The sequence below is a fragment of the Oncorhynchus kisutch genome, linkage group LG10, assembly GCF_002021735.2.
Source record: "Oncorhynchus kisutch isolate 150728-3 linkage group LG10, Okis_V2, whole genome shotgun sequence".
Lineage (NCBI taxonomy): Eukaryota > Metazoa > Chordata > Actinopteri > Salmoniformes > Salmonidae > Oncorhynchus > Oncorhynchus kisutch.
The window spans coordinates 61051786-61078539 of NC_034183.2; the positions used below are offsets into that span (position 1 = coordinate 61051786).

At 41.6% G+C, this 26754-nt stretch overlaps 1 protein-coding gene across 6 annotated transcripts; it reads right to left on the reverse strand.

Annotated features, from left to right (window-relative positions):
- Positions 1-3952: 3952 nt before the first annotated feature.
- Positions 3953-26526, reverse strand: LOC109891982 (choline transporter-like protein 2). Of its 6 annotated transcripts, none has more exons than XM_031834486.1 (23): positions 13505-13734; positions 11946-12146; positions 11382-11430; positions 11210-11283; positions 10966-11050; positions 10717-10801; positions 10496-10606; positions 10214-10274; positions 9885-10011; positions 9702-9785; positions 9465-9577; positions 9226-9357; positions 8864-8963; positions 8611-8703; positions 8392-8476; positions 7974-8236; positions 7744-7838; positions 7474-7577; positions 7224-7297; positions 7055-7125; positions 6816-6904; positions 6624-6708; positions 3953-4820 (listed from the first exon to the last, which is right to left on the reverse strand). In XM_031834486.1, exons 1-23 carry the CDS (start codon positions 13536-13538, stop codon positions 4714-4716), a joined length of 2322 nt encoding a protein of 773 aa, XP_031690346.1. In that variant the 5' UTR covers positions 13539-13734; the 3' UTR covers positions 3953-4713. The 6 variants fall into 6 exon arrangements, with proteins under 6 accessions (XP_031690346.1, XP_031690350.1, XP_031690349.1 ...); XM_031834485.1 differs by lacking the exon at positions 3953-4820 and adding an exon at positions 5128-6017 and having other exon boundaries at positions 13505-13739; XM_031834490.1 differs by lacking the exons at positions 11946-12146; positions 13505-13734 and adding an exon at positions 26364-26522.
- Positions 26527-26754: the final 228 nt, after the last annotated feature.

A 26754-nucleotide genomic window follows, 5' to 3' on the forward strand; every position in this document is an offset into this window, starting at 1 on the left:
ACGGCTGTCTCGGCTCCATTACAATGTCTTCCTCTAAGCCTTATTTGCAGTTTTAGCAGTCAGATGTTCGATGGGCATCTGACATCAGATGACGTCAATGCATTTTCTTAGAATGTAGGATGGTGTTTGTAGAGGGCTAGACATAACTTTGATGTTTAAAGTTGTTAAGTGGAATGTGGCTGAGCGTTAGGTGGAGTTGACAGTAAACACATTCCTACCTGTGGAGAGAAAGTGCTGGTTGGATGGGGAACCTTTTACTTACCTCATGTAACAATCCAAAACAGTACAATTAGTAAAAAGAGGAATTTTAAGAAAGTTCGCTCTCACTAAAATCAAGAGGTTTCAGATCTCTAAAGTGGTCTAATGTAGAGATGAGTCCTTAACCCATGGTGCAGATGAAGCTCGACACGTGACACTGACAGCAAGTTGAGCGTGTCTTAGATAAATTACTGCTGAATGAGGTCAACCTTTTTTTGCATGTAAACAGTGGCATGCCTGCTGGAGTCACACTGCGTGCTGAATACCGGTCTGAACATTCCTCATGATTACACAGAAGGTGAATCCTTTCTCTACTCCCTGTTGGCATTCTGTGGCATGTCTGATATAGCCTGGTGGTTGATCACATCAGCATGGTTAGCAGTCTGATTGTTGAAAGTGAAGCTTGTAATGTTAGCTATGACAAGCTAAACTAAATACTACTCCTAGTTTACACATCACGAAGATCACTTCATACTGCATGCCATGAGATAAAATCTCTTAGCATTTAAGGAAGTGCTAGTTAACAGTGGCATGTTTGCATGTAATAATCCTTCATTTATAATCCTAAATAGCATCATCAGGTACTTGACATTTCTGAAGCAGCCAGACCATGATGCCACCACATTCAGTGTATGCCAAACTGTCTCAAGGCCTGTACCTCTAATGATAATGACTTCGTAGCCCTCTAGGTCCACTGGGACAAGAATGAGAGGAATCCATAATACCGTGATTGACTCAGACCTCTGCAATGCTGACGCACACAGCCAACGAGCCACCAGCATCCATTCGCCATTTATACGCTGTTTGATTCCAAACAAGATACACACTTAGTTGTTACATAAAAGCCACTGTGATATGATCATGTGCTCCACTTAGCCAATATAAACTGGACCACTTGATTACATTTTCGCTAAAGGGTTTGAGAAAAAGAATAGCACCACTTATTTTACAATGGAGTTTTGTCCCTATTAAGCTGAGTTGCCTCTGGGGGAAGTGTCCTCCTCTTACGCACTAAACACCCCATCATTGTGCTGTAGGACTGGCGTGACGTACCAGAGCACCAGAGGAAACAAAGTCTTGTGATTGTCACTTGAGACATACTCTATTGAAAAGGCTTTGTTTCCATGGTAAAAGAGCACAATGCATTTTGTTGAACTGATATGCTTTTATTGGCCTTTGTGTATGTAAAGACTCAATGTGGGACTAAAGGGACTGAAAAGGGATGACCTTTCATAGTAGGTTACAAAATATTGTTACACAAAGACCTTTCATGAAAAGACTTCAATAGACGGCACAATAAATGGCTGACCTATTAGATTCAGTTTGCCATTATTCAGGCATTTATGAATGCAGATTTTAGGCTACAGCTTAGAAGAAAAGGTGCTATCCAGAACCTAAAAGGTTCTAGGTATAACCATTGTGGGTTCCATGTAGAACCCTGACTACAGATGGTTCTACCTGGAACCAAAAAGGTTTCTCCTATGAAGACAGCAGAAGAACCCTTTTGGAACCCTTTTTTCTAGAGTGGATAGGATCAAGTTATTTCCTGAATTGAGTGCGCTGAGAAGGTGCATTGGCTCTGTCATCACCTCACAGAAATGTATTTGACCCAGGATACATCCACAGTTCAATCATAGAGTCCCATGGAGGAACCACAGACGTCCATAGGTTATGACCTAAATAATCACAAGCCTAAGTGAGGTCACTGAACATATGCCCGAAAGCCTGATCTCGAGTCATCTCTAATATGTTATACAATGACACAATTGTAGTGACTGTGAAAAATGTTGTTTATGGTGCTGCCAGTATACGTTTTATGTAACATTCTGTTGGGACAATGCCAAGACAGTCAGTCATGCTGGTGTCAAGGACGATGGATGCTTCTTGGATCATAATGGTTCCTAGCCAGATGAGTAGGTGAATAAGCACCTGACGCAAAGCCAGCATTGGGACTGGGAGAGATATGGAGATGCCTTAGAACTCCATCACCTTCTGCAGAATGAGCTATGATGAGCTGTTTGGAAGTTTACATACATTTAGGTTGGAGTCATTAAAAATTGTTTTTCAACCACTCCACAAATTTCTTGTTAACAAACTATAGTTTTGGCAAGTCGGTTAGGACATCTACTTTGTGCATGACACAAGTCATTTTTCCAACATTGTTTACAGACAGATTATTTCACTTATAATTCACTGTATCACAATTCCAGTGGGTCAGACATTTACATACACTAAGTTGACTGTGCCTTTAAACAGCTTGTAAAATTCCAGAAAATTATGTCACGGCTTTAGAAGCTTCTGATAGGCTAATTGACATCATTTGAGTCAATTGGAGGTGTACCTGTGGATGTATTTCAAGGCCTACCTTCAAACTCAGTGGCTCTTTGCTTGACATCATGGGAAAATCAAAAGAAATCAGCCAAGACCTCAGAAAAAAATTGTAGACCTCCACAAGTTTGGTTCGTCCTTGGGAGCAATTCCTAAACCTAAGGTACCACATTCATCTGTACAAACAATAGTATGCAAGTATAAACACCATGGGACCATGCAGCCGTCATACCGCTCAAGAAGGAGACGAGTTCCTAGAGATGAACGTACTTTGGTGCAAAAGTATATATATTTGCCACTGTAAAACGAGTCGTATATCGACATAACCGGAAAGCCCGCTCAGCAAGGAAGAAGCCACTGCTCCAAAACCACCATAAAAAAGCCAGACTACGGTTTGCAACTGCACATGGGGACAAAGATCGTACTTTTGGGAGAAATGTCCTCTGGTCTGATGAAACAAAAATACAACTGTTTGGCCGGAATGACCATCATTATGTTTGGAGGAAAAGGGGGAGGCTTGCAAGCCGAAGAACACCATCCCAACCGTGAAGCACGGGGGTGGCAGCATCATGATGTGGGGGTGCTTTGCTGCAGGAGGAACTGGTGCACTTCACAAAATAGATGGCCTCATGGGAAGTAAAATTATGTGGATATATTGAAGCAACATCTCAAGACATCAGTCAGGCAGTTATAGTTTGGTCGCAAATGGGTCTCCCAAATGGACAATGACCCCAAGCATACTTCCAAAGTTGTAGCAAAATGGCTTAAGGACAACAAAGTCAATGTATTGGAGTGGCCATCACAAAGACCTGACCTCAATCCTATAGAAAATTTGTGGGCAGAATGGAAAAAGTGTGTGCGAACAAGGAGGCCAACAAACCCAACTCAGTTACACCAGCTCTGTCAAGAGGAATGGGCCAAAATTCACCCAACTTGTGGAAGGCTATCCAAAACGTTCCACCCAAGTTAAACAATTTATAGGCAATGCTACCAAATACTAATTGAGTGTATGTAAACCTTTGACCCACTGGGATTGTGATGAAATAAAAGCTGAAATAAATCACTATTATTCTGACATTTCACTTTCTTAAAATAAAGTGATCCTTACAGACCTAAGACAGGGACATTTTATTAGGAATAAATGTCAGGAATTGTGAAAAACTGAGCTTAAATGTATTTGGCTAAGGTGTATGTAAACTTCCAACATCAACTGTATAATTGATGATTGTAGAACAGTTCATTCTGTTTATAGATGCTTTACTTGTCCTTCAGAGAGCCGTGAGGATCCACAGCTGACCATTAAAACAGTTTAACTGACGATAGCTAAATAATCACATCTGCCCTGGCAGGCAGTCACACACAGGACTAAATGTACAAAACTATTTTTATTTTCAGAAATCCACAGGCACTTAAACAGATCCACGACCCATATTTTTCCCTGCTTTCAGCTTCACACCATCTGAATACATTCCTTTACCGCTCATTCCCTGGCCATTATAACAGAGAGCAAAGCATTGATGTTGAACAGCGGGTTAAAAAGGGGCTACAGTACTGTATTAATGGCTTTGGTAAGGACAAAGCAGAGAAAATATTGCAACAATTAAAAAGTAGTTATACATTTTCAACTTGTTTGAAGTACTGTATGTATTAAAATAATTGCATAGGTTACATACAAATGTATAAAATACTTTACTAAATAGATCAGTTCTGTGCTCACCTTCATGTAACACACTCCAAGTAATATTCATAACAAAGCATGCTCATAACACACTGGTGTACAGCTGGTCTGATTACAGGAACGTACAACTATATTCAATAAGAACCACATTTGGTTGATGGTTTTTGAAAATATACTTTAAAAAAAATACAAAAACTATGATTTCATCCAAACCAAATAACAATGAAAAAAAAAAAACATCCTTGTAAGAAGCTCTGCATGCAGCATTACGCCTCACTCGACCACAGAGGACGGCAGCGATTGTTTGGACTTCTGGCAGCAGATTGCCACATAGGTACAGGATGAGTGACAGCATGAGGTCCTTGGCCAAACCGGTCTTTAAGGCATACGCCACTATATACAATTACACACCAGAGCTTTTGCCCTCCTCCACACCACATGGGAGAGCGCTACTCTGCTGGTTCAGGCTTGTTCTTCTTATTCAGGACTTTGAGGAGGCGGTCAGACATCAGGAAGGGTCTCTCCGCACTGCCATCGTTCCGCTCCAGGTCCTCCACTGAAGAATCAGGGAAAACATCATGAGACAAATATTAACATTATTTCAAAACGAAAAACTTGAACATTGTTACATTTCCAAGCAGGGGCCAGATCAGAACCAACTTGTGATGCATTAGCAAAGCTTCAAAGATTACACCAAGTTAAATGACTTAAAGCATTTGTTTCACATGTCATCCTACAAAACACAATTGGCCTGCTTTGATAGAATTGGTAAAGTTTGCCTAGTCAAACCCAAAAGGAAGTTAGTTACCTTAGCTTGTTCCCCATCAACACAATGCAGAAAGAGAATGAGGAGGAAAGGCAAATAACAGAAAGACTGGCAGCTTTAATCACTAGCAGACATACTACCAACATGCACAATAGCACGAGCGAGAGAAAGGAGATACTGCATTCAGTTAATGCTCATAGATCCTAGAAGTCTCCAGGGCATTGCATCAAACAGACCTTGCTGACAGGCAAGCATTTCAAGGCAATAAGGGATCTGATTGCGATTGCTTTACAGAACAAAATGGAACGCTTCCCTCACAAGCGGAACTAAGAAATGCATTTCAGTATATACAAAACTACATATGGCTTTTATAGATCATTGAAAATATCAACATTTTAATAATGCACTGATAACAGTAATACTAATGATGGAAGCATTGCAGAGATCTTTTGAATGCTTTAACTGTAAACAATGTGATAGGTAAGAGGTTCAATACATCAGACCGAAACGGATAGTCAATTAGGCACATTGTTTCCTATGGCCGACAGGGTTTCCCTTCTAGCAACAATGTCAGAACTGCAACATGTTCACTAAAACATCTGTGGAATCCCTAGCATTGTTTATGGTTTGAACTCCAACCATTAAGAGCACATACATACTGGTGAAGCAGTTGACTTGTTCAAATTCAGGCTTTCATATCAATCTACCAATCATGAGTAGCATGCCCATTTCTACAAGACAGATCTGCAGGTGGAGATCTCGTCCAGTGTCTTTGCTATGACTACTCCTAAACGTCCTGGTCTTTCTGCTGCATCAGAGGCTGCTATTGTTTCATCTGGACATCTTGGTCATCTGGCTGATGTGGCGAGGACTGGGTTGGCTCCTCGGTCTCCTCCACAGCCTTGTTCTCCGACAGAATGTCATGGAGCGAAGCTGACATGTAATACGGTCTTGCCAGAGAGCCATCATTTCTCTCCAGGTCTTCGCCTATGTGCATGTGTGTGTGCGCATGCGTTAAATGGGGTCAAGGGATGGTTGATTGGAAAACAGGATGATGAAGGTGAAGGGTGGCATTAGTAAGGGAGATGGAGAAAAACAATATGAATTGAGAAGGGAGAGAAAGAGAAAGTCAGTCAAAATTCCCCGCAAAAGCACCCATTCGCATTTTAAATGAATAGATCAACACCCAAACTTCCCCATTGTCTGCAACCAGCAAGTTAACACTAGTCCTAGATAGCTGGGTTAGGATCAATAACTTAGCAATAAAGCATTATGAAGAACACCAGAATATCATCATGCAATTCATCATTAGTGGCAGCCCAACACCATTAGCAGTGAAAGAGGTCATGAAGAAATGGAGAGGAGGTCACCGTTTCAGGACAACATGAACTCTAGACACATTGGGACATCTCGACTTCAAAACATGCCATTTAGTAAAGCTTTGAGATGTAAAAGAGTTGCCAATGCGAGGCAGCCATTTCCTGAGTATACTGTGTACACCATAATCCTTTACCTTCTCACCACTGGTACCTTGTGTTTGTGGGGGAAAGACCATGCGTAAAACAAGAGGGGGATGGTTCTACTGTTACTCACAGAAGCAGAGGAAGAGTGTGTCCACACACATGGCGTACACACTGAAGAAGCCGTGGGCAATAAGGTAGGAACCAACCACCACTGTCTGAGGAGAGAAACACACTCCAACCATTACAATACATAACACCGTAGGTTAAACTACATGTCTTTGTACATAACCCACCAGACCCGGAGCATGGCTATGCTACTCACCAGGATGGGAACCCAGTAGTAGTGGAGGTTGGGCGCTGTGTTCTCAAAGGCCTTCACCCTCCCAGAGAAGAAGAAGAACGCAAAGATTCCTGGGAAACAGGACGGAAGAGTTCTCATCCAATAGCACAACTGGTTGTCAACAGTGAAACGTAATAAACTAAATACAATCATTAGAAGACTGGCCCTACTGAGAGTGTGTTATTGTTCATCATGTTTCCTGTAGAAACAGCCTCACTTACCCACAAGCCCCACGATGAGGAGTTTGCCCAGGAACAACAGAAAGTCTGTCACCTTGTCCAGGACGGCTACCCTGAAAGGTCAAACAGTGATACGTTGTGATGGATCATAGTCCATTTTATAAAGTTCATTAAGTCAACACAAACATTAAGAAACAGTACACTCACTCACCTGATCATGTTCCTCATGAGAAGGAAGAAGGCATCTTTGGCAGACGTGCAGAAGTTCTTGCCATATATCGCCACCTGGAGGCAGCAGACTCAAATTCATAATCAAGCATAAACCAAACATTTTCCCACAGTTAACAGTTAGATGATCCAGGTGACAAAGCTCCTCTGCAATTAATTATATCCAATCTGACATGCATTTAACTGGGTGACATTGGGCACAGCAGGTGCATACAAACAGGTGGTACACGTACCATAATATAGGCATTTCTATTGATGAATTTGATGAATTTCTCCAGGCACCAGAAGCAGCACTTGAGACAGCACAGAAGGAACTTTGTGCACTTGTTTTGGGTTCCTTTAGGGGAGAACACACAGTAGGGCAGAACCAATCAGAGCCAACACAAGTACAAAAAAAACATTCATACACAACTAGTGTGAAGTATGATGAGGGCAAACAATGACAGCTGTGTTAATAGCAACATACCGTACGTAGTACTGCTAATACAGGATCTATGGCTCACCTTGGAGCTTGTGGTCGATGTACTCCAGCAGAACCCTGATGATCTGGATGATGGAGAGGATGAGAGAGCCAAACGCCAGGGAACCTGTGTGATACCTGAGCAGGGGAGTGACGAGATGTCACTAACCAACCTTGAATGTTGTCAAGATACCCACATATGCAACAAAGCATCATGTACATATCTGAACACCCAACTTGGTTAGGAACAGGAACGTAAACAGTCACACACACCTGAGTGATCTGCCAAGGGATGAGAAGATGGGGAAGGCAGGCATGTCGTCAGGCTTGACGAAGGCCCAGTAGTAGGAGGCAAAGGCCCCAGCCAGGGTCATCTGACCCAGCGCTGTCACAAAGTTGGCACACCAGAAGAACAGGAAGACGTTGTAGAACTGCAGGCCAATCAGGTACTTGTGGTAGACAGTCTCTCCACCATAGAAGGCAAACAGACACTTGGAGTCTGGGCACTCTGCCTTCATACTGGAGGTGCTGAAGTTCTGGAGGAGACAGGTAGCGAAGAATCAACAGTGGACATTCTACCCATTGTATACACTTTTATGGGATGTGAGCCGATGGTTCAATGGATCCCCAATTAAGATCAGGCTGTTCGATGGTGATATACTGCATGGGCTAACGGAAAAGCAGGACTCACAGCTGGCTCGCAGATTTTCCTGGAGTGATCGCAGGCTGTCTCATTGAACACCTTATAGATGGGCTGATTGGAGGTGGACAGGAACCTGGCCAGAGGCTGTCAAGGTCTAGAACATGACACAGAGAACTACACATCCCAGCAAATACACATCAATCATTCAGAAGAGCATGTTGAGTTACTCAAGCCTATGAGTCATTTTTCTCCAAACATGAAGGATACACAGCGGTGACAGCCCAGTAGGCGATGACAATGGATAGGAGGGCAAAGGTGAACAAGGGGTAAAACAGGGCTGACATCACATACCCAATGGCCCTGTAAACAAAACATCACAGTTTAGCACTAGAAAGGTCTTATCCACCATCTATGTATTTCATCCCCCTTTAACAACAATGATCTAGCATTCAATGATCCATTTCCAATCCAATCTCATTATAAATGGCTGTAAGTGCAGAGAGCACTCCCGTTTCCTGACCTGCTGGCTTCTTTGATGAGGGCGATAGCGATGAGGATTCTATTCCTGAGGAAGATGAGCAGCAAAATGATGACAACCTCCACAATGGCCAGAATAATAACTAAGAGAATGGGAGAGAGAAAAGGCATAAAAACAAAATGGAGAATTCAGTCACAACCATTTATACAGGAATCCTAGTTGTCCTTAGTATCAGTTTATGCTTGCGATAACACTGCAATATATCTAAGGGTTTATAAAAGTTACCTGGCTAACATTGATCCTGCTTCGTGATATACAGTAGAAGTCTAATGTATTGGCCCAGGTGTATACCTCCTGAGCCACACTAGCTGTAAGGTTGAGAGGAGGTTAGTGGGGAGACTTACTGAAGGCCAGCCAGGTCTGTCTGATATGCAGGTACACAGAGAAGTCTGTCTGGAAGCCCAGGTCCTTTAGAGTGACATTAGAGCCTGCCTCTGACTTCAGGCTAACATACTCCATGGAGCAGTGGAAGATGCCTGTGGTGGAATACAGAGCATGGCCACAAGAGGGACGTACAGCATTTAGATAGAGATTAGGGAAAGGAAACAACTCAAAATGGGACTTCTGTTGAACTGTTTTTTACCGTATCCAATGACCAGAATCACCATGACGATCATGACCCACACCATGATCCCGGCCAGGAAGCGCAGGAGGACGATGAAAAGGAGACTGATGAGCATGGCAATCACCAACCCTCTGGACCCCGACACAAAGACAAACTTGAGTGGCTACATAACTGACTCTTTGCTGATCAAGTGCTTTGGAATTCAGTGTGAATGCATTACTGCACAATAGTGTCAAAGGGAAGATGCTGACTTACATTAGGATCCAGTACCAGGACTGGGTGTAATCCTCAAAGATCTTCATGACCACTTGTCGAGCCTCAATGACCACTGTGGCATTCCTATAGAAGAAAATACAGTGACCAATGCTGATTGTAGATGTAGCACTAGCAACCATCACAGGAAAACATCATGCAAATTCTGTTTATCTGTGGACTCACTTGACCCCCGCCACCAGATCTTTGGCATCTCTAATGTTCCCCTCCCCGTCATCAAACTTAGAGTTATTTCCCACGGTGATCTCCCCTCCCTTCTTCTGGTCCAGGGCAGGGAAGCACCTGCGGGTGACTGGAGGAAGAGGAAGGGGGGTGAAGGAGAAGACGCTACAATAAGGGAGAGCAGCTAAAATAAATGTATTTCACTTTTTTCAAATTCCGGAATTGTGGAGGATGGGCTGGCCAGATGGAGTGTTGGGGAGTTCGACTCAGAGGAATGGAAGAAGGGCAGGTAGACAGGATAGGGGAGCAAAAGAGACTAGAGCCGTACTTACAGGGTTTACTTGGAGTCAGCATGGCAGGACACAGGCCAGAACTCAGGATCTGTGTTACAGTCTAAAACACACATGAACAACCAGCAATTAGTATCTCAACCATTGGTGCGGCAATGTATATTCAAAGTTTGAATTGTTCACACTAAACTGCCACTGGGCACACTATTGTTGTAGAACAAAACTGTCACATTCTATACCAAGGAATCTTGACATTGTCATCCATGTTGATTTTGGAAAACTACTACGCCACCCATCTCAGATTCCTCTTCCCATGCTACTCACCAGCCCTTCTAGACCCTCCTTGCAGAAGTTCTTATAATACTTAAAATCCTCTTTATTGGTGTAGGCCTTCAGGAGCGTCAGGAACTTATCAGGGCATTTCTCCACACACATCTGATGGCAAAAGAAATGTTACCATGAGACAAGATAATACAAGTGCATAGGCATACATAAATAACATGGCGTTCAAGAACATATCAACTGAAAACAAAGGTTCAGGTCACCTGTGTGGTTGGGCACTGGAACTCCAGCAGCACCATGGGACTGGCACACTTCATGATGTTGAAGTAGAACAGCAGGGGCTTCGTCCTACAATAAAACACACACAACCAGTTGTTCAGAGAACAAGAGCAGGTTTAAAGAGAGTGAATGCCGCGGGGGGGGGGGAATGATGGAGACAACCAACACATGTGAGTGTTAGTGATTGTCTGTTATGTATTCCACCGTGTATGAATGGTGAGGGCAGAACTTACTCCAGAGGTGTGCCTGCCTGCCCACAGAACTGTCCTCTGCTGTCTGTGGGGTAGATCACCTTCCTGGGGTCTCCCTGGGACCAGGCTAGGTGAGAAGGGAACCATCAACAACAAAGAAACACACAGACATGCTTTAGGTGAGCAGCACTCAGAGACATACCCAAGGGCATGACTCTGAGTATACCCAAGTCCTTAATATGGGGTCAGTTAAGCTTGTTCGTGCCTATAGGACACATTTACTTACCCAGAATTCCCACTGCAACATAGCCCAGTATGCAAATAATGAAGAGGATGCAGCATACAATGTCAGTGCAGCCCCTAGAGTAAAGAGAGGGTGAGATATGGGACCAATAGTTTTTAGATGCGAATTATGTGCCGTCCTGACTACAGTGTGGATGAACTGGCAATCCTCTCACCTGTTATAGATGGGGCCTTTGAAGGTGGGGTCATACTTTCTTGGTTCACCTAGATGGAAAGAATGCAAATATTGAAAGATACAGTAGGAATACCATTTCAGACAGTAAATGGCTTGCAGTGTAGAAGTTAAATGAAAGTGTACACACTACAGGGCTGTCAGAAGACATTTAATAACAAAGAAGCACTTTGACACTGTTCTATGTGGGGGCGTCTGCCTCCTAGTTATACATTTCATGGGGTAAACAAAGTGGATTGCCCATGCGTCAACATTCTGCTCCCTTTACTGTTGGTCAGATTACAACCCAACAAATTCCTCTATAGTGACTAAGCAGCTGCAACTTGAGAACCTGCAGTACCACAACACAGTCACCAGAGGTCAGCAACTCTACTGTGTGAGCACAACCTATTCATCAAATCACTTTTTTTTGTGCTTATTTTGGGGTCTTTTCCTAACAATGCAGAGTTAAGATAAAATATAAAAATGGTGGAATGAGGAATAATACACAGTGAATACTGAATAACAATAACGAGTAAAAAGTAACATGGTTATATACAGGGAGTACCACAGTTGATGTGCAGGGGTACGAGGTAATTGAGGTAGCCATCTACATCACAGGTGGTTGGTGACACCTTAATTGGAGAGGATGGGCTGGAGCGGAATGGTATCAAATACATCAAACATGGTTTCCATGCGTTTGATGCCATTAATTTGCTCCATTCAGCCATTATTATGAAACGTCCTCCCCTCAGCAGCCTCCTGTGATCTACATATAGGTAGGGGTAAAGTGACCAAGCAACAGGATACATAAGACAGTAGCAGCAGCGTATGTGGGGAATGAATGCATGGGATGTCTCCTTCAGCCGATGCTGAAAAATGTTGATTCATGCCTGGAAAGGTTAAAAAAAAAGTTTCTGTTCTTGTTAATGTTTCTTGATTTTCTCAACTTGATAACATCCCCCAAATTAAACTTGGCTGTAAACCAGTGCACAATATTCTCTCCCTTTCACACCCAATACAATGTGTAACCTGGATCTGAACCCTGGAGTTCCAACAGGGCGAGGAGGAGCACAGAGATGACAGACTCTCCACATCTGCCATCAGCCCACATCAATCAAAGTTAACTAGAGTTACTGTACAAGGAGGGAATGGAGATGTCATGAGAAAAACTACATTCACTCAATGCCAGTTCTAAATCCTCAGACGACTAAAAGGAGGCATTAACGTCAACTACATTTAGGCCTAGATGAGAAAGGGTACGATTATAACAAATCAGTCAGAAGTGCTCAAGTTGAGCCATACTGAATCTCAACTTCCCAGAACATCAATAATCACAGTCTTAAGGTGGATGAACCACTGGGTCTAAACTAGATACTATAGAGTATGACGTTCAGCATGGCGGCCATTAATAATGCAAAGCAGTGGTCAGGGTGCTGTTGCAGCATGCATTATAGTGGGCCTGCTCCCAGAGAACATCATTCCACAAGCACAGAGATACAGAGTCTGGATGTTAAAGTGTTACATGGGCATAATCAGCCTGAGATGCCCTTCAAAAGCATGGTGGAAACAGCTTGCAAAGGGAGTGTAGACTGGAGCAAAGTGAGGAAACATTTGCCCAAAACAACAATGGCTGACACATTTATATTTTTTCAGGGTTGAAAACAAATCATGTTTGCTGCCAATTTTTCAGTCCAGTCCTTATATACACAATGCAGCAGCATTTGAAAAAGAGAGAAAACATTGATACACACACACTTGCATTTATCCACACACATGTATAATCAGCAGGTTTAACCCACACCCATTCTCAGACATGTTTTCATAATGCCGATACTAGAGGTGTAGTTTCACCCAGTGCCGATCTTCTCTAGAGACAAATTACACCACCCATTAACAAGCTCCAACTGACAGATTACACCACCCATTAACAAGCTCCAACTGACAGATTCATTAAACCATTCAAGCAGTGAGAAAAGCTCTATCCCACTTCAAGAACAAACTTAAGCTACAACCAAACCAGCCATCATAAAGACACAAACAGCTTTTCACAAGATTAAAACAAGGTAAAACCACATTGGAGAAATTAGAAGAAACTAAAACCAAGTTGGCGCAATTAGAAGTTACCATGCTTTCCGTAATAGGGTTGCTCCTCAGGCATCTTTAAATTTCTTTCTGGTAGTCAGCTTATAAAGGACCAGAACACTCTCCCTCTTTTTCTTCAGCCCTTTTTTGCTTCACTTCCTTTTCCTGCCAACTGGTGTGTTTAAGAACGTGAGAGAGACAGGTATTGTGGGAAGAAACTTGTCCAACCTGTCTGCAACAGCTCTGAGCACACCCCTGTTCCTCAGAGTCCCACCCACTGCCCAACCCCCCAACAGCTGCCTAGCTCAAATCTCTAGTCCACCTGTACCCTTCTCTTCCTCTTTTTCCTCCACACAGAGCTCTTTTTGTCTGTGTTTCTCTCAATTTCTGCCTTTGTTCCTGGCTTTCTCTACCTCTTTCACACTCTCTCTCTCCCCAGAGTTTGGTCAGGTAGCTCACCTACAGGGAAGGGTGGGAGCACAAACGAGGCAAAATGGGTGGAGACAATTCCTTGTTTTTCACTACACTGACTCTCCCCTCCCCCTCTGTGAAAAAGCTGCTGGATATCTTTGTGGATCACAAGCAAACTACACAGGAATGATTAAACGCATGTGTTTGGGGGAAAAACAAAAAGCTGTTGCACTGGAGACTGATGAGACTCTGGTGGGCTGGTTATAATAAGGTGGATTGGTTATAATACTGGATAGATGAGCGCTTTAATCAAGATCTCCAGCCCTGAAGCTATTTAGACTGTCAAATGAACACAAAGCTATATTTTGATACCTTATTTAACTTCTAGAGCTATCTTAAAGGTAAATTCTGATATTTCACCACTAATTGGCCTTTTGAAAAATCAGATCAGCTCTGAAAAAGATCTGGACCCATTGTTGGTTCTAACAATAAACTCAGCCTTAAGATGCTATTGGGAAAACGGGCCCTGATGTGAAAGATCTGATGTGGTTGGCCAAAATACCAAGTTGTGGAAAAAAATATCAGAATTGGGCTGCCTGTGGAAACGCAGCCTTATTTACTTATTTCTAGCCGTCACTTCTTCTACGTTTGAATAATTATTGTCACACCAGGGCTGCGTTTAGTATGTTTTTATGTTCTGCAACATTCAACTGAACGTTAACAGCGATGTACTGAACGGCCAGGTGAAAAGGGGGGTTGGATTGTCGTTTGGGGAAAGCTGTATCATGGCCTCTGACCTTTAAATACGTTACTCGTTGCATCAAGGCACGACTCGCCACACCCACCAAACCGGAGCAAATGTACCTCAAAGTCTGTTCAAAAACGTACAAGCGTCAGTACAAACCGTTTCTGCAACGTAGCAAACGTTCAAGCAAACTGAGCGCACCTCTGCCCAATCGATTATTCACAAATTGCATTCAATTCAAAGCGGCTCATTAGGAAGTTCATTATAGCCAAAGATTGTCTATTATATTGACAAGATAGACATGTGACTGCTCTGACAATGGAAATACATATCCTCCAACATGGAAGGCAAGCAGGAGGAGGGACCATTATAGCCAATGAGAGGGCAGATAAACTTGTGAACAACGAGCCATAGAGATAGATAGAGGACTCATCTTTGTATCTGTGCCATTATATTGTCCGTGACAGCATGGCATCTCAATTTTAAGGTAGTACATTTTCTTCTTCTTCATTGTCTGATTGCTTCCAACTCCTAGGAATCCCCACCCAGTTTACTACTTTAAAAATGGTGGAAGTCCTCAATGGCTAAATCAATCAGGGCTTGACATTCACTTTTTTAGCCAAGTGGGACAGATTTTTTTAATTGTCCAAAAGCTCAAGTCACTTGTACCCCCCCTCCAAAAATGCCAAAAATATGACAAATGGTTTTGTATTATGCAAGTAACCACTTCACAAAATAACATGAATTATTATCACTGGTATTGACAATGGAAGGCTGCTGGTCTGATCCCATGTATTATACAGTATCTCCTGCTGTTGTGGCCTTGAGCAAGCCACTTAACCCCCACAAAGTCAAATACGCACCAGAGTCAGCTTATCAAGGTCCTATTGAGCAGTTGATTTTTTGCAATGTGCTGTGTTCACGCAAGGCTGGAGCAAAAGCCTGCACACCAAATAGCACTCCTGGAATCTCCTGGAGCATGATTGGCCACCCTGCAACATTACAATTACAACCAAATACTTTTTATGGTCTTTATAAAATAATTCCCTTATTCAATGAACCAGGGATCAAATGGTTAAAGGTGGTTGAGGTAGCTAACTAAGATGTGTATCTATTTATAAGGTTCAAATATTCAGTGTTGACAGTATAAGAGTTACTTGTCAATTAGCCTAGTCTAGGAATATTCTTGTAACTTTGTCAGAATTACATGGCCAGTGAATAGATTTTGAGCGTGTGAGAGACGGTTTTGCAACCGGAGTTTGCAGCATTGGTTTCATCAACTGTGCACCCGTATCAACTGCATGTCAGGCCACTATACACGAGTGCCGGTGGAAAGTTATTTTAGGACATCGGACATGACAATGACATTAATACATGCTAAAAGCTAGATAGTTAATGATTGAAATGATTTATTTAAGTGTTATACACCTACCGGTGCCCAGCCAAACTACACAATATGTTTTGAATTGGCTATCTAGTTAGTCTTTTTGTTTTTCATTATTTGACCTGCTGCGCAAATGTCTCACTCTCGCTCCTCTGGCAATGTCCCACTGGAACGCAGGTGATACACACACCATGACTTTTACAGGATTTTCATTCATGACTAAAATGAGCTATAACTGGGTAAATAACTCACTAACTAGCAATGAATATCAACAAATGTACATTTCAAAAATGTCAAGATGTAAAGGCCTGTCAATGCAGGCCTAGAATATTATACTAAGATGCGCTCTGCTGAGATTGGGAGGACAGTGTGCAACACATTGCATCCGGAGGACACTGATCGGAGTAACCTAATGTTTGTAATTGTGATTTTTGCGTGACTGTTTTTTACGTCTCCATTTGGACAACTTAAATCTATATTCTTATTGTCCGACAATTGTTTTACTTGTCCCGGGCAAGCGGACAAGTATTAATGTCGAGCCCTGTCCATGATGAGTCCTCGATCTATCTCTATGAGAACAGGCACAATGCAGATATAAAGTTGTTTTTTTTCTTCCAAAGTTGCCGAAATGCCATGTGTTTCCACTTATATCAGTGCATTCTTAACAACTCAACCATTATGAAACTTCTATTCGATCAAATAAGCCTCACGTAGCAAATGAGCAATTACATTTGGTCACACTTTATTTGGATAGAGCATCTACAAATGGACTATCAAAATAGTCTAACCTTACATTTTTTTATACCAAATTCGACATTTTCATTGACCTCCATACAAAAATACCTCACTTCGTGGGCTTATTTTCATGGACATATTTTGGGCTGAGTTAAACCTTGCTTCTGCTATTCCTCTCTGTTATATCCAGGTGTGTCCTCTCAGAGCCATTGCATGTCATATTCATAGGTGTTTTCTACCCTCTTGTGGGATCATGACTGTATTACATTGGGTGGTTTCACCCAGCCTTGCTGGATATTCACATATCCATAACCACATCCTGTTGTGCCATTTCCTCTGCTTTCACTGGGTTTGCACGCTAGCGGGATATTAGACTACTTTTTATTAAAACACATTTAGCAGTGAGCAATGAAAAGCAATCTCTATAACAATTCCATTTAGATTGCCTTTGTCTGAACCCAACTGGATGCTGTGTATGCTGATGATAAAGACAGATTATGGGGAAATTGAGTATGTTTCATGATGAGCTGTGTTTGGAAAATGGGTATTGATGAGAAGCTTCTGTTGGAATCTCTCCATACTCTTTCCAGGCAGTGTAGTCACTTGTTTTGGCCAATGGGATAGTCTATGTCATTCTGGGAATGGCCAATTTTCCCTTCATTACAAGTTAATGAGAGAAAGCAAAGGCTCCCTCTAATCTTCATTTTCTGTAAAAACCCTACTGGCTCATTATTACATGCACAGTAACAGACTGTTACAAGCTACCAGCACAAAATAGTCTCAACATCTCGATGGGCTATGCACAGGGAGCAGATTTCACCCTGCAAAAGTTGGATCTCCACTGAATACATAATATGGGTATGACATAAATTCCCACATTTCAGTGTCACATTTTCTCTATGGCTTGAAAAAAGGTATTTTAAAAAGCTACAGCACATTAGGAACAAGAGAACAACGTGGTATTCTGTTGGGGAAGCATGGTGAGTGGGAGTGTGCTGTCAGGGCCTGCCAGCTTTAATCCATTAATGTATCCTCAGTTTCACTACATTGTCACCGCCGTCGAATGAAGTAGACCAAAGCGCAGCGGGGTGAGCGTACGTAATCATTTTGTTCTCAAAACACTTGAACAAAATAACAAAGAGCAAACCGACAACGAACAGTTCTGTCAGGTACAGAAACAGAAAATAACTACCCACAAAACACAGGTGGGAAACAATCAGAGACAACAATAGACAGCTGCCTCTGATTGAGAACCACACCTGGCCAAACACAAAGAAATAGAAAACATAGAAATAAAGAAACTAGAATGCCCACCCTAGTCACACCTTGGCCTAACCAAAATAGAGAATAAAAGCCTCTCTATGGCCAGGGCGTGACATACATTCACTATCAGGACAAATGTTATTTGCTACATCGGTTGTTTATTAGGGTACACTACTGTGGCTAGATGTTTCCCAAGAATATGCACAAAGAAATAGATATACAGTGGGGCAAAAAAGTATTTAGTCAACCACCAATTGTGCAAGTTCTCCCACTTAAAAATATGAGAGAGGCCTGTAATTTTCATCATAGGTACACTTCAACTATGACAGACAAAATCACATTGTAGGATTTTTAATGAATTTATTTGCAAATGATGGTGGAAAATAAGTATTTGGTCAATAACAAAAGTTTATCTCAATACTTTGTTATATACTGTTTGTTGGCAATGACAGAGGTCAAACGTTTTATGTAAGTCTTCACAAGATTTTCACACACTGTTGCTGGTATTTTGGCCCATTCCTCCATGCAGATCTCCTCTAGAGCAGTGTTGTTTTGGGGCTGTTGCTGAGCAACACGGACTTTCAACTCCCTCCAAAGATTTTCTATTGGTTTGAGATCTGGAGACTGGCTAGGCCACTCCAGGACCTGGAAATGCTTCTTCGTTACTCCTTCGTTGCCCGGGCGGTGTGTTTGGGATCATTGTCATGCTGAAAGACCCAGCCACGTTTCATCTTCAATGCCCTTGCTGGTGGAAGGAGGTTTTCACTCAAAATCTCACGATACATGGCCCCATTCATTCTTTCCTTTACACGGATCAGTCGTCCTGGTCCCTTTGCAGAAAAACAGCCCCAAAGCATGATGTTTCCACCCCCATGCTTCACAGTAGGTATGGTGTTCTTTGGATGCAACTCAGCATTCTTTGTCCTCCAAACACGACGAGTTGAGTTTTTACCAAAAAGTTATATTTTGGTTTCATCTGACCATATTGCATTCTCCCAATCTTCTTCTGGATCATACAAATGCTCTCTAGCAAACTTCATACGGGCCTGGACATATACTGGCTTAAGCAGGGGGACACGTCTGGCACTGCAGGATTTGAGTCCCTGGCGGCATAGTGTGTTACTGATGGTATGCTTTGTTACTTTGGTCTCAGCTCTCTGCAGGTCATTCACTACGTCCCCCGTGTGGTTCTGGGATTTTTGCTCACCGTTCTTGTGATCATTTTGACCCCACGGGGTGAGATCTTGCGTGGAGCCCCAGATCGAGGGAGATTATCAGTGGTCTTGTATGTCTTCCATTTCCTAATAATTGCTCCCACAGTTGATTTCTTCAAACCAAGCTGCTTACCTATTGCAGATTCAGTCTTCCCAGCCTGGTGCAGGTCTACAATTTTGTTTCTGGTGTCCTTTGACAGCTCTTTGGTCTTGGCCATAGTAGAGTTTGGAGTGTGACTGTTTGAGGTTGTGGACAGGTGTCTTTTATACTGATAACAAGTTCAAACAGGTTCCATTAATACAGGTAACGAGTGGAGGACAGAGGAGCCTCTTAAAGAAGAAGTTACAGGTCTGTGAGAGCCAGAAATCTTGCTTGTTTGTAGGTGACCAAATACTTATTTTCCACCATAATTTGCAAATAAATTCATTAAAAATCCGACAATGTGATTTTCAGGATTTTTTTCTCTCTCATTTTGTCTGTCATAGTTGAAGTGTACCTATGATGAAAATTACAGGCCTCTCTCATCCTTTTAAGAGGGAGAACTTGCACAATTGGGGGCTGACTAAATACTTTTTTGCCCCACTGTACCACTGTTTCTCTTGTGGACAGAGAGCTCATTGTATAGTGTACTACACAAGGCAGTTTTGCTTCTGGTTTTCTTGACCTTGCTTTGGAAATGTTCTATTGTTTCCTGAGTCGAGTTTCTCCTCAATATTATCCTTCCTCCCTAGCCTCTCAATAGTGAAAACGACCATAAATAAGGTCAACCTTCCAATAAATGTTTAATCTGTCCACCATGCCTGTATTTATACCCATACCGATATCTACAGTGCTCTATGTACAGAATATATTGTGACTGTCATGCTGAATATGTGTATGCACATATCTGGAGAGAACATAAATCATGTATTTTGTTTGGGACTGGTGAACAGCACTGCACATAAACAGTATGCACTCATCCAATGTGCACTTCTCCTGAGTCAACTATTATACAGAGCATTTGGAAAGTATTCAGACCCCTTCACTTTTTCAACATTTTGTTACGTTACAGCCTTATTCTAAAAGTGATTAAAATGTTTTTTTTCTTCCCCCTCATCAATCTACACACAATACCCCATAATGACAAAGCAAAAACAGGTTTTTCAAAATTTTGGCAAAAAAACTGAAATATCACATTTACATAAGTATTCAGACAGCTCTAGGAAGAGTCTTGGAGGTTCCAAACTTCTTCCATTTAAGAATGATGAAGGCCACTGTGTTCTTGGGGACCTTCAAGCCTGCGGAACTTGTTTGGTACCCTTCTCCAGATCTGTGCCTCGACACAATCCTGTCTCGGAGCTCTATGTGCCTTTCCAAATCATGCCCAATCAATTCAATTGACCACAGATGGACTCCAATCAAGTTGTAGAAACATCTCAAGGATGGAAACAGGGTGCACCAGATTTACAACAGATGGACTCCAATCAAGTTGTAGAAACATCTCAAGGATGGAAACAGGATGCACCTGAGCTCAACTTCGAGTCTCATAGCAAAGGGTCTGAATACTTATGTAAATAAGGTATTTCGGTTTTTATTTTTAATAAATTTGCCAAAAATTCTACAAACCTGTTTTCACTTTATCATTCTCGGGTATTGTGTGTATTGATGAATATTTTTTATTTATTTAATCAATTTTAAAATAAGACTGTAACGTAACAAAATGTGGAAAAGGGGAAGGGGTCTGAATACTTTCCCGAAGGCACTGTATATACCTGAGAAAAGAGAAGCATGATGTTATATCAACTCAGTAGGCTATAGTAGCAGTCTGTCTGTCTCTCATTACAGTAAGTGCAGTAGTAGAGTGTTGACTGAGTGCAGTATGTATGACCGTTTCCCTCATAGGGAGTTTTCAACATCAAGATAAGATTGACTTGACCAACAGCAGATAACATAACTACTTCCGAGATATCGAAACTAGATATGGAGCCTTTATGGTGGTTAGGGTAGGGAAGTGTGCCCTCTCTCCAAATATCTCTGCTAGTAAAAACAGCATCCTCTTTTTAGTCTGGACTAGATGTCTGTACACTTTGGGTCAGGGTTCAAATTACAGAGCTACCAGGACACCCACATAAACGTTACAAATATCAATGTTGGTCCAGTCCACTATTTTTAGAGCATCCCAAGAGACAATATGTAATTCCATCCCTGCTCTGGACCAAAATCCTAAACAAAACTCTGCTGTAACAATGAATATAAGAGGCTCCTGAATCCTAACCATCTCCTCTTCTTCAGTTTCCACTTTCTGAAGCCTGCTGGATAAACAGGCCCTTCTTCCTTCCTACTGTCTGTCTCCCTAATTTACTCCAATGAGAGACTCTCTCAGGGACAACAGACAGCACTGCACTTCAATGAAACAGACGCCCATTCATGTCTTGTCTTTGTTGTTTTCTCCATTGTGCTCATAGCAGAGATAGATAGGCCAGAGCCTCAGCACCAACCCATTAGGCAACATCAATTAGATTACTTGGCTATGTTTTGATAACATTGACAAAGAAACATGATTAGACTCTCTAAATGTCTGCTAAATGAACCTAATTTCCAAAATAGTGCTCTATTTTTGCACCCCTTACTAGTGGCTCTGATTCAGCTACAACAATCTACAAAACAATGCAGAATTCCAAAGAGTATAGGGGTTTTTCACCTTCCAAACATCCAGATGTGTAAGGGGTGCGTAACCGGTGGCAGAGAAGTCAGACGCAGGAGCGCAGAACTTGGTAATAGCCAGAGAAGTTTAATAGCAAAACTAACGGCATAAAAATAACAAGATATTGGGTACAAAAACCCGTTGCACACCAATCAACACGTGCACAAGCACTTACAATAAACAATCCCACACAAAGACATGGGGGGAACAGAGGGTAAAATACACAACAAGTGATTGAGGGAATTGAAACCAGGTGTGAGGAAAAACAAGACAAAACACATGGAAAATGAAAAGGTGATCGATGATGGCTAGAAGACCAGCGACACCGAGCGCCGCCCGAACAAGGAGAGGACCCGACTTCGGCGGAAGTCGTGACAAGATGTGACAGACCAGACAGGCTGTGGGAGGGCAGCCAAGTTCAACAGCGATGACTACCAGTTAGGAAGAGGAAGGGTATACCACACAAATAGACCGGGGTTCCTAATGATAACAGCGAAGGTGGTCCTATAACTCAACATCACTATTACAGGAATTGGCCTCTGCTTCTTCTCTTCTCCTCAGGCCCCATGACCCTAATAACTATCCCTAATAACATCAAACACTCAGGCTGTCTGCTGTCTGAATGGAAACAAAACGTAACTTTTGTTGGGTTAATAAGTCCCATGAGTATGTTTGGACCAGACTGTGATCAAGCAGATTAAACAATAATAATTGGGGCTAGTTGGGAACACTTTTCTCCTTCCCTAGAGGCATGCCACTGGGCACAGACATCAATTTAACATCCATTCCACGTTGATTCAATGTAATTTCATTTAAATGTTGTGGAAACAACATTGATTCAACCAGAGTGTGCCCAGTGGGATGCCTGTTTATTCAATACAGTTGTTGAGTAAAGCGACAATGTGGGAAGTGATAACACGATGACAGCTGTTGTAATAGAAAACAGCTGGATTGGACTTCAAATGCAAATGTTCATGAATAGCACAACACTACACTATTGCTACACTCTTAGAAAGAAAGGTGCTATCTAGAACCTAAAAGGGTTATTTGTCTGTCCCCATACGGGAACCCTTTGAAGAATCCTTTTTGGTCCTAGGTAGAACCATTTTGGTTCCAGCCAGAACCTATTTGAGTTCCATGAAGAACCCTTTACACAGAGTGTTCTACATGGAACCCAAAAGAGTTCTACCTGGAATCAAAAAGGTTCTACCTGAAAACAGAAAGGGTTCTCCTATGGGGACAGCCAAAGAACCCTTTTGGAACAATTTTTTCTAAGAGTGTAGCTAGACCTTGCCAGAGCTTGAAATAAAGATCAGAGAGACTCTGGATCAAATTTCAAACCACTCTCCTAAATATGTCTTATAATTACATATACACTAAGACTGCACAGGGCTGTAGGCTGTCTGATCCTGTCAGTTCCCCTGTTATTGAGGTTTCCTGATATGTGTTGGCCTGAAATTACTCCATGATGTGAAATGGTGATGACTATGTTAGATCGCAGCCTTAACCCCACTGTATTTCTGAGGCAGTCCTATTATACCATGAAAACCTAAATTACAACCATATGAATGTATCTACAACATTAGCACATGGGAGAGTCAGGGTCAAAGGAATGTTGAGCAATGCTGAGGGAGATATTGAAAACAATTTCTTCATAAAAACAGATACAATCTTTAACCAAATGAGGACTGTTCATTTCTGCAAGGTGGTAGCCTGTGTCAAACTCCCCATAGTTACGTTTGTTGTCCTTTGCCTTCTTATGTGAAACCCTGACAGATTTCCATTAAATGCAGAAAGACTTACAACGAAGAAGAAAAACGAAGGGCCTCTATAAGTCCTCTGTCTAACAATCATTACACTATTTATAACCACACAAACACATAATACCTGATTATCACTAAATATGCTTCCTACTGGTCAGATTCCAATACATCTGCACCTCCATCATTATTTTCATTTAAGAGTTACTACACTGAATTTGACAGTCATTTGGGAGAGTCATTTATGTCACAATATAATGCTAGAGGTCATTAACCCCACAACTTTTCAGAGAATGTCTTCAACTTTATTTCCTGCCAAGTCACAGCTTACTATTCCCACAATGCAGTTTGATGCTCAGCTGTCTTTTACTCCCATCAAAATCTTGCTCTGTTGTTGACCTGACTGCTTGTTTGTATGAGGGTTATAACACATTCCTAAATCCTGTATAGAGGGAAGAGGCAAACAGTGCTGTATACTAAATAGTAGCCTATACTGAGGTTGTAAAATCTATTGTGCCAGGAAGAGAGGAAAAAGTATTGGATAATGAAAGAGAGGATTTTAAATAATAAATGAGTCATCATAAGACAGGCAGAGGGAGGAAAAGGCTGTGTGCAGCGGAAAGAAGAAAAACAGCTTTCATATGCCTGGAGAGGGGAGACAGCTAACAAGTCAACCATTAATCTCGCCTTATCCCTCCTCCATGTTGTTCACAGGGCCCTGCAAACCCCACATAAAACCAAAACACAAACAGTGAAAATTAGAAACTTACTCATTTAAGGGTTTTTCTTTATTTTTACTATTTTCTACATTGTAGAATAATAGTGAAGACATCAAAACTATGAAATAACACATATGGAATCATGTAGTAACCAAAGAAGTGTTCAACAAATAAAATATATTTTATAATTAGATTCTTCAAAGTAGCCACCCTTTGCCTTGATGACAGCTTTGCACACTCTTGGCATTCTCTCAACCAGCTTCACATGCTTTTCCAACAGTTTTGAAGGAATTCCCACATATGCTGAGCACTTGTTGGCTGCTTTTCCTTCACTCTGCCATCCAAATCATCCCAAACCATCTCAATTGGGTTGAGGTTGGGTGATTGTGGAGGCCAGATCATCTGATGCAGCACTCCATCACTCTCCTTCTTGGTCAAATAGCCCTTACACACCCTGGAGGTGTGTTGGGTCATTGTCCTGTTGATAAACAAATGATAGTCCCACTAAACGCAAATCAAATGGGATGGCGTATCGCTGCAGAATGCTGTGGTAGCCATGCTGGTTAAGTGTGCCATGAATTCTAAATAAATCACAGACAGTGTCACCAGCAAAGCATCCAGATTGACTGAAGTAATGATGGACTGTCATTTCTCTTTGCTTATTTGAGTTGTTATTGCCATAATATGGACATGGTTTTTACCAAATAGGGCTATCTTCTGTATACCACCCCTACCTTGTCACATCATAACTGATTGGCTCAAACGCATTAAGGAAAGAAATTCCACAAATTAACTTTTAACAAGGCACATCTGTTAATTGAAATGGATTTCAGGTGACTACCTCATGAAGCTGGTTGAGAGAATGCCAAGAGTGTGCAAATTTTGAAGAATCCTATATTCTGTTTAACGCTACTTTGGTTACAAAATGATTCCATGTGTTATTTCATAGTTTTTATGTCTTCACTATTATTCTACAATAGAAATAAAGAAAAACCCTGGAATGAGTAGGTGTGTCCAAACTTTTGACTGGTACTGTATATTTAAAGTCCAAATTACAAGCGTGGAGTCAGACTCTATCATTTTGGAAGAAGTTTGTCTACTTCAGCAGAGATTCTTGCTCTTTTTAGGCAGCATAAATTAACTAATGTATTATGAGAACATATCGTCAAGGAAAAACATTTCCCTTACATGAACAACAATTGTTTGGATCCGTTAACCTACCAACATCTTTATATTGCAGGGAATAGCAGGGTTTTCCTGACAATAGCTGAAACTATACACATAGTATCTTCTATAAATTCAGATTCAGACCCACCATGAGGCATTTTTTAATTAACTAATCTATATTCGGATGGTGGTCATTTTTCTGTCAGCACAAAACTGGTGAGTCGTTCTCTAGTGTGCCATACCAGGCTGAGGAATGTAGCAACTGAACACGCAAAGCCAGAGCAGGGACACTACAGCTTAACCCTAACAATAGTAAACTACATGTTTACTACTGACTAACTGAAAATGTTAAGAGAATTGAAAGAAACCCACATTCTATTTGAGAATCATATTGTATGATAATTTGAGATAGGCTAAAGTATTTGCATACAAGTGTGCAATTATTGTATGGAATGTTTATCAGTAATATCATTGTTTGGCACAGGGATGAGACCTGGGCGTGGGAGTGTGAGAGAGGCAACAACCATATAGGCTAATCAAATGCAATGTGTAGACTAGCCCAAAACAGAAGCATAGACCAAGCATAGACTATTACATATGAAAATGATGGGGTAAATCAAATATGTAATAGCCCAATGCTGAGTTAAATTGTTACATGCAACCAGCACACACCAATACAATGTTGCATTCCACACTCCAGTCTTCTTCATACATGAAAACGAAACTATATGGGGCTGGTCGGCTAGCTATCCCAGGACAGTGAAAGCGCTGTTAAAGAGATATGGTAGCCTATATAAACTAAACAAGCTAACAACTTACCATACTTCGGTTTCTCACCCTCCAGTTCCATCATGAATTAGTGAGTCCACTTGTAAACTAAAATTGTAAGACTACATATATCCTAATTTCCAGTCCAAATGGTAGCCTACGGATAAAGTTACTGCGCTGAAGTCCACTCCAAATCTGAATCAAACTCAAAACATTTAGCGAGACGTTCCTTCTTGAAAAAGTTGACCAGTGAATGCGAACAAAACTTTGAATGACGGGCAAATAGACGAATCGCTGGACGTGGGTGTGAGCACGATGACACTGCTATTATAACGGTAAAAGAAAATGTGACCATATCAGATGCAGACTGAATAGCCTATCTATTCATCTTCTTATGCAGGGCAAAGGAACATATTTTTTTATACAGTGTGTCAAGAAGAGA